General features: G+C 39.0%; 1 protein-coding gene across 5 annotated transcripts in view; it reads right to left on the bottom strand.

Annotated features, from left to right (window-relative positions):
• Positions 1-14,473, bottom strand: part of LOC115130807 (poly(rC)-binding protein 3) — a 154,762-nt gene that overhangs the window by 29,435 nt on the left and 110,854 nt on the right. For 3 of the 5 annotated variants that reach the window (XM_029662559.2, XM_029662308.2, XM_029662478.2), the window contains 2 exons: positions 13,962-14,003; positions 9,076-9,154 (listed from right to left, as the gene is read on the bottom strand). In XM_029662559.2, the coding sequence (XP_029518419.1) occupies positions 9,076-9,154; positions 13,962-14,003 (121 nt within the window). The remainder of the gene's footprint in view (positions 1-9,075; positions 9,155-13,961; positions 14,004-14,473) is intronic. The other 2 variants (XM_029662393.2, XM_029662685.2) reach the window with 1 other exon arrangement.

Genomic DNA, 14,473 nt, shown 5'->3' with positions numbered 1-14,473 from the left:
CTCATCTAAAGCATCTTCTTCCAAGAAGTCCATGACCTCATGGTCCTCCCTCAGTGATGACCCTTTAGCACATAAAAAGGGGACTATCAATGGAAGGCAATTGTGTCACAAGTTATCAACCTGTTTGCAAGGTGACAAAGTTCAATTATATAATCTTAAGGTTTTCACTTGAACATTGGAGAAAACATGTAACATAATTTAATATCTGATAGTCCATAACTGAAATATGATCATGTATGCCTGTAGCGAATCCACCTAGACCTCCAGCCCGAGTTTTCATAAATTATATGATCTATCTATACATCCATTCTTGCATTCAACAGCCAGAAGGCTTATTATTTTTTAGGAATCACATCACAAATAAACATCAACCTTATGAGATATCTAGCTAGCTAACAATAATAATAATAATATAACCTCTCTCTTTATACTGTCTTGCAGGCCAGTTTGTTTTTAGCTCTAATGACAAATACTTTTCAAATTGTCAATTTTAGCTATTTATTTTGTATAGTCAAGGAAAACATTAACATAAAAATACAAGAAAAGAATACAAGAAGCTAAATCAAGTAGGCTACTTTGGTCTGTTGTGGGTGACTGACTGACTGCAGCTGAAACAACAGTCAAAAGCCTATCTAACTAGCATTAGTTAGCTCAAAGACTTTACTAGCTAGCAATCTAGACACTTTAGTGACCTGGAAATACAATGACATTGGTAAAGTAGGAAACAACCCTGCCATCATTATCACGTCATCAAAGTTACTTTAGAGAGACGCCATAGCTAGAAAAGTTTATTAAAACTATCTAGCAAGGCTAACTTTAGCTAGCTAAAATCCGGTCTGACTCCTGTTCCTCAATCTTAGCTAGGTAGCTAGCTAAAGTTATACTCCATCTAAAGTCAAACTGGCAACATCACAGTGATGACAAAAAATGTCTACAAATGATTTGCCTCCATTAAAAATGTCATCTGTTTTCTAAGTCACAATATTGTGAAGAAGCATGCAACCCACGAATAGCACATGATTTACTTACTAAATAAAAATAACTATCTAACACTTACTTCAGGAATGGTTGCTACTGCTGTTGGTTTCAAGATCCATGTGACATAAAGATGGAGCTGCTGGAAAATCCAGATGTGTACCCAGCCTGATTTGGAATGCAGTATGATGTGTGCTGTGCAGATGTGGAGGTTCAGACTGAACTTCTCTGACACTTGATTATAAAAAAATAAATTAACGCGAAATAAGACAAATTGATTGTTCGGATGGAAGACTTTGCAGTATGGCTATCTTTGCACTGTCTCTCTTGCTTTTGGGCGGGACCAGCACTAGAACTAGGAGGATACAGTATATGCAAATGAACGATGAATGTTCATTAGTCTATTATAATCAGATCAGCTTACACAGAAAGGGCATTATCAGTGTTATTTCGACGTAGGATCTTAATTTGATCACCCTGTTGCAGGAACAAGGAAATCACATTTTGGCTGCACTGGGCCTTTAACAAGTAATGTTATTTTTTCTCTCAAAAAGATAAGGATCAACATTATTGGCATCTGTTTTGTATGCCTCACCTTGCAAGGATAAGCCTTTTTCTAAAATGCTATATGAGATTAGAGAGCACATTGGGATGGATCTTGATCATTCCTCCATACATAATCTTTCCAGATCCTTGCTATCCTTTGCCTGCTGCTTATGGACTGCTCGCTTCAATTCAAACCACAGCACTGGGCAAAAACTGTGAATATTAGGGGATATATTTATATATTTCCGGATATCTGGCATTTTATTAGATATTAGGTGCTCCAGATACATATGTCCTTAAAACCCCTAGTCTAAGCCGGGGGTCATACCAAGATGGTCATACCAAAGATAATTTAGCTATTTGGTTTAGAATTTTAGGACCTCTTTAGATATACATAAAAAATATGAAAACATTATTTGATGAAACATTGAATTTGGCCTTACTGCCAGTAGCCCATAGAAACACATTGAATAACACATTCATACATGGAACCACAGATAGTCAAAAAATACAATAAAAAGGAAGCTTGTTCTGAAGTGTCTGTCCTATAGCTGAGAGATATAAGAAAGATCAGGAAATAATAAAACAAAAATATTTGACACATATTTAACCTCTTTTTTTAGGAACTAAACTACTTCCATAGTGTATACTTCGATACTTAAAAAAAAACGGGTACCAGGCTACCTTCAGATGAGTCTTGTGAGGCTTGCGGGCATCCTGGAGCAAACCGACATGTATGTGTTTGTGAGAGTCTCACCTTCCATAGTGGGGTCATAATACTGTAGTTTGTAGAATCTCCCTGCTGCCATTTGAGTCCAGGGAGATATCTGGGTTGAGATACGTTCGAGACATGCACCTGATGAGCATGCATATTTGTTGAATATTCAAACTCCGGAAAGGGTGTCAACATGCTGCCAAATCTAAGCCTTTATACTCAGGCATGAACGAATCCACGTTTTCAGAAATGTATCATATCTGTATCATTACCTGATCATTTATGTTTCTGTATTTCTCAAATAATTAATCTTTTCAATAGATATCATTAAAATATATATATGATTTGTATGTAATGTTTCATCCTTGTATGTCTCTGCTATTTCTGTTTCAGAAATGCAGCATAGCAAAACCACAGCTCCAATCATAAGTTTTCTGGAAATATGCAAACGTAGGCCAATCTTTGCGGAAAGTTATTTATTTAACAAAACATTTAAGTTGCACACCCTCAATACCCCTGCCTGCCCTTTCTGTTATTATGGACGATGAGATGGGTGCTGATTGGGTCGTCAGTGGCAGTCTCTTGGTAATCCAGACCCAACGTTAGGGTAGAGTGTTGGTCTGTGTCCAATCCAAACTGTCAATGCATAAATCTAAATTGTGTCGATATTGCAAGAAAATATTGTTACTATTACCTACTTCATTCATGACAAGAAAACTGTCTGGAACTAGCTAGCTAAAAAAAGGGAAGTCAATTGTATTATTTGTTAGCTAGACTACCAGTTAGCTTTTACATCCCTATTATTTTTGTATATATAGAAAATAAAGTAGCTGCGTAAAGCGCAAGATTGTGAAAACAGACGGAAAATGACACTTTTAAATATTTCTCTGTTATACTTAAGAGCCCAAACAAAACAAAACCAATGTCTATGCAAAACGTGCAGGAAATCTAAAATGTGCGGAAGTTCAATTTGCTGGCTAAACACAGAACACAAAAATCGTATTGACTGCCCACCCTCGAAATATCAAGTTGTCCTTACCGCAGACATGTTGAATTTCAAGGGGGAACTTCTGCAATATCAGATTCCAGTGAAGGAGCCGGTAATTTGTGGAACTAGTCCTTTGCAGGAAAACGAGAGGGGTTATGATCGGTATAGACCACTAGAGGGTTAGCTAGACGGGTAGATGCCGACACATACAGTGACTTCAAGAACGATTCATACCCCTTGATTTATTCCACATTTTGTTGTGTTACAGACAGAATTCAAAAAGGATTACATTTTTTTCTAAACCATCTACATACAATACCACATAATGAAAAAGTGAAAACATGTTTTTGTAAATGTTTGAAAATGTATTGAAAATAAGAAGTGTACACAGCCCGGAGCCAATACATGTTATAATCACCTTTTTCAGCAATTACAGCTGTGAATATTTCTGGGTAAGTCTCTAAGAGCTGTGCACATCTGGATTATACAATATTTACACATTGTTCTTTACAAAATTATTCAAGCTCTGTCAAGTTGGTTGTTGATCATTGCTAGACAACCATTTAAGTCTTGCCATGGATTTTCAATCCGATTTAAGTCAAAACTGTAACTAGGCCACACAGGAACATTCAATGTCGCCGTGGTAAGCAAATCTGGTCTATATTTGGGGTTGTGGTTTAGGTCATTGTTCTGCTGAAGGTGAATTAATCTCCCCGTGTCTGGTGGAAAGCAGACTGAACCAGGTTTTCCTCTAGGGTTTTGCATGTGCTTAGCTCCATTCCCTTTCTTTTTTATCCTGAAAAACTCCCCAGACCTTAACGATTTCAAGTATACCCATAACATGGTGCAGCCACTAGTATGCTGGAAAATATGGAGTGTTATTCAGCAATGTGTTGTATTGGATTTACCCCCAAACATAAAACGTATTCAGGACAAAAAGTAAATTGCTTTGGTTTATTGGTTTATTGATACACCATCCAAAGTGTAATTAAACACTATTTGTACACACAAAGTGAGTCCATGCAACTTATTATGTTATTATTCACATTTTTACACCTGAACTTATTTAGGTTTGTCATAACAAAGTGTTTGAATACTTATTGACTAAAGACATTTCAGCTTTTCATTTTTTATTAATTTGTAAGAATTGAGGCTGTAACCAACACAATGTGGAAACATTCAAGGGGTGTGATTACTTTCTAAGGCACTGAAATCAAATCAAATGTTATTTGTGACATGTGCCGAATATAACAGGTGTGAAATGCTTACTTACAAGCCCTTAACCAACAATGCAGTAAAAAGTTAAAATATATATATATATATATCTAATCAATCAAAAAGTACCACAATAATTTACATAACAATAACGAGGCTAAATACAGGGGATACCGGTACCGAGTCAATGTACAGTTTAGTCAAGCTAATTTGTAAAGTCACTATGCATAGATAATAAACAGAGAGTAGCAGCAGAGTAAAAACAAAGGGATAGTCCTGGGGCGGCAGGGTAGCCTAGTGGTTAAAGCATTGGATTTGTAACCGGAAGGTTGCAAGTTCAAACCCCCGAGCTGACAAGGTACAAATCTGTTGTTCTGCCCCTGAACAGGCAGTTAACCCACTGTTCCTAGGCCGTCATTGAAAATAAGAATTTGTTCTTAACTGACTTGCCTGGTTAAGTAAAATTAAAAAAAAAAATTAAATAGTTGTTCAGCAATCTTATGGCTTGGGGGTAGATGCTGTTAAGAAGCCTTTTGGTCCTAGACTTGGTGCTCTGGTACCGCTTGCTGTGCAGTAGCAGAGACAACAGTCTATGACTTGGGTGATTGGAGTCTTTGACAATTTTTTGGCCCTTCCTCTGACCCCGCCTAGTATATAGGTCCTGGATGGTAGGAAGCTTGGCCTCAGTGATGTACTACCCTCTGTAGCACCTTACGGTCAGATGCCGAGCAGTTGCCATACCAGGTGAAGCGACAACCTGGGCAAAGTTCGGTGCAATTCCTGGCGAGAAGACCGGTCTGACTTTTCCTTGGCCCTTTCCGAGATACACTGTTGTGCGATTTGCATGACACATTCAAATGTGGCATTTCTTAAACTGAACAGACTGTTTCCATGTTGTGCAATGCGGTGTGCAAGCATGAACTACATCTTGCTGCAGAGTTTCTCTCTCTTTTCAGGATTCACTTGATAGACGTGCTGTTTATTTGGGGCAGAGTCCCCAACGTCAATATCATGCTCTAGTAAATTTGTCTGAGTCAGCACATCTGAGAATAAACCTTGATATTCTAAAAGTAGTGCAGCATTGTCGCCTTTATCCCCTGTAGATAAGTGTACCAAAAAGCCATTATCACTGAGTTACTCAACCATACCACAGGCACAGGGTGAATCTGGCTTTCCTCATGCTCTCGATGAATGAGCAGGACCAACACAGTCCACCAGAACCCTGTGGGAAAGGTTTGTCAAAAGCATGTATAGGCTGAAAAGATGCAACCGGAACAGTTTGATTGAGTTAAGCCACAAAGTAATTTTTCAGACCAGGCCATAAGAAGTTATGCGTCCCTCAGTATCTCTTGTCGGACCTTAACTCCGTCAGTTGTCTTGCCCAGAAGTGGCATGAGACTGCCATTTCCTCATCAGAACATCATCTCTGTCAAAGTACCCCACAAACTTAATCAAATTCCTCTTCTGGACGTATTGTACCAGAAAGAGGGGAGAGAGAAGCATCTTTCTCTGTTTGGAAATCAGCTGCTTCCTAGACATCGAAGTGTCAACTGTAGGGACCCTCTCTTCTTTCAGATGTCCTGCTAACTCGCTCACCTTTGGGACTTTTCAAACTCTGGCGGGATTACCGAAGTCAGGACCACACCTAAATATCACAGACAGGACAAACATGGTGGGATCGGTGACATCCTCCTCAACAATAGACTTCCTTTCAGCAATCTTCTTAGTCACGGCACATGTAACAGCACATGCTGGGAAGACTGTAGGGTATTTATTTGATAACCCGTCAGGTTCCTCTACTCTGGGCACCTTACAAACGACAGGATTTGGCACAACCTTCCCACCAGCCAAATCGTTGCCCACAATTAATGAGGCCCCCTTCACATGTAGGCTAGCTTCACTCCAACGACCACAGGACCAGAAACAAGATCAGACTCGAGTTTCACTGCATGAATGGTTCACTACATGGATGGACTGCATGGAACTACCATGCAGTCCACCTCCACGCCTTGAACTAACACATTGTAACCAGTTGCAAAAGTTTCAAAGGCAAAACACCCTCCACAATGAAGGACTAGGCTGACCCAGTGTTCCGCAGTATCTTTAAAGACTGCTTAACAGTATCACCACTCTACAGAGACACAAAGCCGTCTGAAACAAAGGGTTCATTCAAGTCTGACCAAAATGCTTGTTTAGGAGATAAACCAGTCCCAACCAGAGACTTAATGGGCTGGAGGGCTCCCACAAGAAGAAACTGCTTTTTCTCTATCTCATTTTCTGTTTTAACTTAGGACAGTGTGGCCTTTCTCATGGCAGTAATGACAAATTGGTGGATACAAGGAACCAGTTTTTTGCCCACCCCTGTCTTTGGGCACTGGAGAAAAAGACTGAAGCTTTGTAGTGAGTGGTGACTTCTCTGGATATTTCTTTGTGTAGGGATAGGTACTTAGTGCCTTGCTTGTGAAAGTGGTTTTACGTCAACACAAATGTATTGTAACGATTTTAGTTGGTGGAAGGAGAGGAGGACCAAAGTGCAGCGTGGTACGTATCCATACTGCTTTTAATTAAGGATGAATACACGAACAAAAACAACAAAACGATAAACGAACAGTTCTGACAGGTGCAACAAACACTAACCAGAAAATAATCACCCACAACTCAAAATGGGAAAACAGGCTACTCTAAATCAGAGACAATGATAGAAAGCTGCCTTGCTTTTTTTCCAGAGGTCCCAGTTGTTTTGAAAGCACCATAAACCCAGAGAATGTCACACTTTGATGACAGGCCCTAACAGTTTGTGGGCACCACTGTAGTGCAATTAATGTATGTTTTAGTGTTGTGTTGTGTAGTGGCTTTGCTGGCATGCATCCAACTTATTTTGTGTTGCCCCACCAAGATTTACATGGTAAAATCGGCCCTGAACGTGTTAATGAACTAGGTACACAAGCTAAAATGGAGAGAAAAACCAAAGCCTGTAACAATGTGTGTGGCCGAAGAGTTGTATTTTCATGTCATTATACCATAGCACTGATTCCAGTCTAAGTGCCAATGCTGTTTATCAAACGTTGGATGACATGAAAATAGAGCTCTTTGGCCACGCACACAAGTGGTGGGTTTGGCGTCGAAATAAGGATGCATAAGCAGAAAAGAACCCCATACCTACTGTAAAATATGGTGCTCTACCTTTGATGTTATGGGGCTATTTTGCTTTCACTTGTCCTTGGACCCGTGTTAAGGTGAATAGCATCCTGAACTTTACCCAGTACCAGGACATTTTAGCCAAAAACCTGGTTGCCTCTGCCAGGAAACTTGGCAGCAAATGGATTTACCAGGGAGACAATAACCCCAAGCACACATAATCCACAAAGAAATTGTTAATTGACAACAAATTCAACATTTTCCAATGGTCAGTCCCCTGAACTTGAACACCATTGAAAACCTGTGGTTTGAAATGAAGAGGGCAGTCCATAAGCGCAGATGAAGGATATCAAGGATCTGGAAGGATTCTGTATGGGATGAATGGTCCCAATGTGTTCTCCAATCTCTTAAAACATTTTAGAAAAAGGCTCAGTGCCATTATCCTCGCAAGGTGAGGTATTGAAAAGTATTGAAAACTGGGGTGGCAATAATTTTGACCATTTTTTCGAGAAAAAAGATATCACTTGTTAATTAAACAAAACCTATTTTTCTGAGTAATTGTAACAGTATAAAATACCATAATTTCCTCATTTTTTTAGCATACAAATAATCTTTATTTTTAGTCTTTTTTGCTCATCTTTAACAAGGGTGTAATTCAATCAATTACAATAATATTTACAATAATTTTGGACCCCACTGTACAGTCATGTACAGTTTGTCAGGTGTTTGTGACAGAGAGTACGAGGTTATGTAGGCCTATTGTTTGGTGCATTGCCTGCTCTGAAAAAAAAGTACAAAATAGTGATTTCACCGTCAAATAAAGTGCAACCGACTTGCTTTTTTCAAATTCGAAGAACATTGACAGCTGGATGTTTTTGATGGTGTTCCTCCTTGTGATTCACAGGATCTGTTTTGAAAGGCATTTAGGAATCAGGAACTCTGAAATGTAGGGTCAATAAGACCCTTTGAAAGGCCTGAAAAGCTGGTTGTTGTTTTAATCAATCAATCCTGTCCTGAATAAAATGGTAATCGTCAAGTCCTTGTAGATGACACTGGTGGAAAGAGGAATCAAACGGCGCCATCTTTATTCATAAGACCTTGGTTGTGTCTTTTACAAATACCTGAGTTTTACATTATATGAGGACAATAATTTTAGTACTAAAGTCCAAGCCATATAATGCAGATGCAGGAGACTTGAGTTGTCCTCTGTCCATGTCTGTCCTTTTCATATTAACTGGGAACTAACTAAATCTCAAAAGAGACCATAGCTGAGATGTAGCAAATAGTTGTTGCCAGATGGTATTTCAAAATAGAGTCCTCATGCATGACAAAATGTCAACCAAATGAAGGCAGGGCCAAACAAAAAGCCTAGCTTAGGAGAAAAGCAACCTCCAGAGACATAGGGAAAGAGAGGAAAGAGAGAAAAAGAAGAAAGAGATGACAGTGTCTACAGATACAAAGAGAAGGAAGTGTTGAGAGAGGGCTTGTGGGTACGTACCAGGGAAAGCAGGGGTGGTCTGTCCGAGGGGGGTAAAGGGGGTTTGCTGCATAGCCAACTGGTGGAGCTTGGTCAACTGCTGAGGGGGGTAGGAGCGACAATAGAACTAAGAGGTTATTGTAAGGTCACACCGACAAGAAATCAAGAACTTAAAACTAGAACAGTGAGGAGAAACAGTGAGGAGAGGAGGCATGACACATGGTGGTGGGAGATGAGAGAGCAAAAGAGAGACAGAGAGAGAGAGAGAGAGAGAGAGAGAGAGAGAACTTGAGAAGGACTTAGCCCAATGTGGTTGAGTTGGGGTGTTATATTTGCTGCTGTATCCAGTTTGTAATAGCAGATGGATTGCATAATCAACAGAGATGCAGCTTTTTCGCAGGAAAGATCAACACAGACAACTTGTTGCATTATAATATTTTCCATTGATAATGAAGACATCAACTAACTTCTTAACATCAACTAACTTCTTAACATTCTAATTTAATGCATTTATCTGTGATGCAATGTATGTGTGAACACTTCAATCTGGTTGGTTTTCTGGTTAAAAGGTCCAGTCATTTTTGCAACATTTATCAAAACATCTGACTCACATCCGAAATTGTCTGATTAAATAAATATACCCTTAATACATGGTTGTAGTCTCCATTGTTGTTGTACCTAGAGTTGGAGTCTAAGGGTTAACATACAGTAAATACTGCAATTGCAATCACAAACCTTGTGAGCTAGACTTAAGTTTATGCAGTTAGACAAGCTAAGGAAAGAATGTTTCAATGTTTTATTTAAGATTAGCCATGGAGCTTAAATTTAGAACACAGAACAACGTGGTCTGACATGCATTGGCCAGTAACTTAAATCTATGTGAGATCCTAGTTTGTCATTTATTGTTGTTGCATCTAAAACATTGAACAACTCCTTGATTCAAAACTGTATTCCGGTAACTTTGAGGAAAATCGATGGTGCATAACCCTGATGGAACAATATGCTCATCTTACAACGTGGATGACACATTAGTCCGAAATTCACAAATCCTGTATTTATTCTTTACAATTAATAATCTAGTAACATACAGTATAACTCAAGATTGACCACTCAAACCATGTCTTACAGTAAACCAAAGACCAACAAGACAACCTTCATGGGCCTGGCTTGTCAGTCCAACAACACTTGGCCCATATAAAACTTAGCAATTTACAATTTTCCCTCACTGTCTATCATTGCCATCAATAATGAGTGAGATGGATGCTTGAGAATCCCTCACCCTCTAAAGAGTAGCTTAAAGAGGGCGGGGAGGATGTCAAGGCCCTATTTGAGTGATTGTAATGTCAACCAATGGTTCCCCTGCAATCAATCACTGCCTTCTCCGAATTAAAGGATCTGACACGCGATAGCTCTCGAGATGCTCTTGAGACAGATGAAGTTAAATTATTAATGGACCCTATGTAGAATATGATTTATCCTCCAAAAAAATATATAAAATATTATAATAAATATTAGGGTTAAACTCAAATATACTGATTAATAAAAAAACATTCTTTATTGATTTTCAATAAAAGTGATATTATATTTCTTAATAACATTAGAAATAGAAAATAATTGCTGGAGATAAGTCACATATGCAGCTTTCAAAAATATATGTGAATGTCTGCTCAATCCCAATTTATAACCAACTGATTGCAGCATTACCACATAAACGGAGGAGCCAAGTAGAAGAGGGAGAAGTTAGGGAACTTGTTTGTTGTCTGCCATATATTAAAGATACAAATTGGCTGAAAATAATTGGCATAAATAGAAAAAAACAGTTTCATTTGAGGACAAAAATGTTGACAGCTGCGCCATACAGGTTGCAAAATAAATGAGAAGAAATTTCCGATGGTTTATGAACTGATACCCCGCTCCTCCGCTCTCTCCACTGGCTTCCAGTTGAAGCTCGCATCCGCTACAAGACCATGGTGCTTGCCTACGGAGCTGTGAGGGGAACGGCACCTCATTACCTCCAGGCTCTGATCAGGCCCTACACCCAAACAAGGGCACTGCGTTCATCCACCTCTGGCCTGCTCGCCTCCCTACCACTGAGGAAGTACAGTTCCCGCGCAGCCCAGTCAAAACTGTTCGCTGCTCTGGCCCCCCAATGGTGGAACAAACTCCCTCACGACGCCAGGACAGCGGAGTCAATCACCACCTTCCGGAGACACCTGAAACCCCACCTCTTTCAGGAATACCTAGGATAGGATAAAGTAATCCTTCTCACCCCCCCCTTAAAAGATTTAGATGCACTATTGTAAAGTGGCTGTTCCACTGGATGTCTTAAGGTGAACGCACCAATTTGTAAGTCGCTCTGGATAAGAGCGTCTGCTAAATGACTTAAATGTAAATGTAAATGTAAATGATACAAAAAACACTTGATTCAACACAAGTTTGTCCATTTAAATTACTGTACAAAATGTTTGCCACCAACGTAATGGTATATACAGTTTCAAGAAAATGTGAACCCTTTGGAAAAAACTGGATATTTTCATAAATTGGTCATAAAATTTGATCTGAACTTCATCTAGGTCACAACAATAGACAAAACACAGTCTGCTTAAACTAATAACACACAAACCATACATTCTCATGTCTTTTATTGCACACCGTGTAAACATTCACAGTATGTGAACCCTTGGAGTTAATAACTGGTTGACTCTCCTTTGGCAGCAATAACCTCAACCAAACGTTTTCTGTAGTTGCAGATCAGACCTGCACAATGGTCAGGAGGATTTTTGGACCATTCTTCAGTTTAGCAATATTCTTGGGATGTCTGGTGTGAATTGCTTTCTTGAGGTCATGCCACAGCATCTCGATCGGGCTGGGCCACTATTTTCTTTTGTCGAAGCCATTCTGTTGTTGGTTTACTTCTGTGTTTAGGGTCGTTGTCCTGTTGCATCACCCAACTTCGGTTGAGCTTCAATATGGCGGACAGACATCATCCTGCAAAATGTCTTGATAAACTTGGGAATTCATTTTTCTGTCAATGATAGCAAGCTGTCCAGGCCCCGAGGCAGCAAAGCAGCCCCAAACCATGATGCTCCCTCCACCATACTATACAGTTGGGATGAGGTTTTGATGTTGGTGTGCTGTGCTGTGCCTTTTTTTCTCCACACATAGTGTTGTGTGTTCCTTCCAAACAACTGAACTGTAGTTTCATCTGTCCACAGAATATTTGGCCAGTAGCGCTGTGGAACATCCAGGTGCACTTTTGCGAACTTCAGATGTGCAGCAAAGTTTTTTTGGACAGTAGTGGATTCTTCCGTGGTGTCCTCCCATGAACACCATTCTTATTTAATGTTTTACGTATCGTAGACTCGCCAACTGAGATGTTAGTATGTTCCAGAGATTTATGTAAGTCTTTAGCTGGCACTCTTGCAGGGCTCTTGCAGTCATCTTTGCAGGACAGCCACTCCTAAGGAGAGTAGCAACAGTGCTGAACTTTCTCCATTTATAGACAGTTTGTCTTACCGTGGACTGATGAACATTAAGGCTTTTAGAGATACTTTTGTAACCCTTTCAAGCTTTATGCAAGTGAACAATTTTTTATCTTAGGTCTTCTGAGATCTCTTTTGTTCGAAGCATGGTTCACATCAGGCAATGCTTCTTGTGATTAGCAAACTCAAATTTTGTGAGTGTTTTTTATAGGGCAACTCAGCTCTAACCAACATCTCCAATCTCGTCTCATTGATTAAACTCCAGGTTAGCTGACTCCTGACTCCAATTAGCTTTTGGGGTTCACATACTTTTTCCAACATACACTGTGAATTTTTAAACAATGTATTCAATATAGACAATAATTTGTGTGTTATTAGGTTAAGCACAGTATGTTTGTCTATTGTTGTGACTTTAATGAAGATCAGCTTAAATTTGATGACCAATTCATGGGTAAATCCAGGTAATTCCAAAGTTCACATACTTTTTCTTGCCACTGTATATGGGGCATACAACAATCTCTGCTCTGTAGATTTTGCTGCGAAGAGACAGAATCACTAGATAATTTATTCTGGTATTGCACTTATGTATGTTTCTGGTCAGGAATGGTTAAAAATCACATCATTCACTTAAAATTAAGCGTACAAATAACAATGTTGGGCAATTTGGAAAGCCATAGTCAGTCAATAAATAATTTTATAATACTTGTAAGAAAGGTTTTCATCTTTAGCTCACAATCTATGCATACCATGGAATTAGAAAGGTTTAAAATGTATGTAAAACATCCCAGCACAATTGAAAAATATATGGCTCATGGAAACCAAACAAGGGTGGTGTATGGTGATAGGTGGAATGGGCAGAGAGTGGCTGAGGGGTGGGATTAAAGAGCTTATGTTCAGTAATATATTATTGTCATGTGATTGCTGTATATAAAAGTACCATGTATGTAATATGTATATGTAAAATGTATGTAAATGTAGCATAAAAGTTGTAAAAAAAACAAAAGATGTGTGTCCTCCGAAGATGGGCGGTGGTGGATGGGTTCATTTTTTAAAAACACACGAAAAAACATTGGAGACTTTGTATGGCCTTGTGGAATTTAGGAGGTGTCCACACCCAGACAACCAGTTCTATCATGTTCTACTTAGTCATAAGTACTGCAACAGAGCACGACATTAGTCAAAAGCAATTTCCTGGGTGTGGAGACTGTTGGGTGTTTGCGATTTTAAATCTGAAAAAAATCACTCTGAACCAAAAACTTGTTTCTTAAGTGCCTCAATTTAAAATTTTAACAGGCCAAGACCAGAGATTGGAGGTTTCGGAAGGCTTACACTGAGAACAATGTTGTATTAATATGACTGGTTCATATTCATAGGTGTAAGTCTAAGAAATGTGCAGACTTTTAACAGCAGAGACTTGGAACTCACATCTGGGTGTGGGATGGCATATTGTCCCTGAATTGTGTAGGCCTGTATGGAGGAAGAAGAAACACAAACATGGAATATTATCATCTATCTTCACAGGGAATAGGGCTTATACATGTAATCTCAGAGACTACTCTGAAGTTCAATCATTATCTCAGACTTAAGTACTGTCTCATTCAATTGCCTAAATAGTCTTTGTTTCCCTCAAAGGCATTTTATACTAGACAATGTTGCATAAATGTCATCCACAAAGTTTATATAAAATATGAACACTGAACAATTTCAAACCACTGTGAATAAACTAACATGACTTTCGAAAAACTTGCCTTATATGATATCCCTTTAATAGGTGATAGTCAACCACATGTTGTACTTTGATGCCTTGACTATATCTACTATTCATTACATGTAATATCTTTGACTAATTTACAGTAGTGGTAGTGGTTGAGTAGTTGTATTAGTAGCAGTAGCAGTAATCAAAAATGTTAAAGGTAGAATCAGCGAAAAGACATTGC

Source organism: Oncorhynchus nerka, linkage group LG1 (genome assembly GCF_034236695.1).
Source record: "Oncorhynchus nerka isolate Pitt River linkage group LG1, Oner_Uvic_2.0, whole genome shotgun sequence".
Classification (NCBI taxonomy): Eukaryota; Metazoa; Chordata; class Actinopteri; order Salmoniformes; family Salmonidae; genus Oncorhynchus; species Oncorhynchus nerka.
The sequence above is the reverse complement of the archived record's forward strand: the minus strand, read 5'-3'. Positions and strand labels throughout refer to the sequence as shown.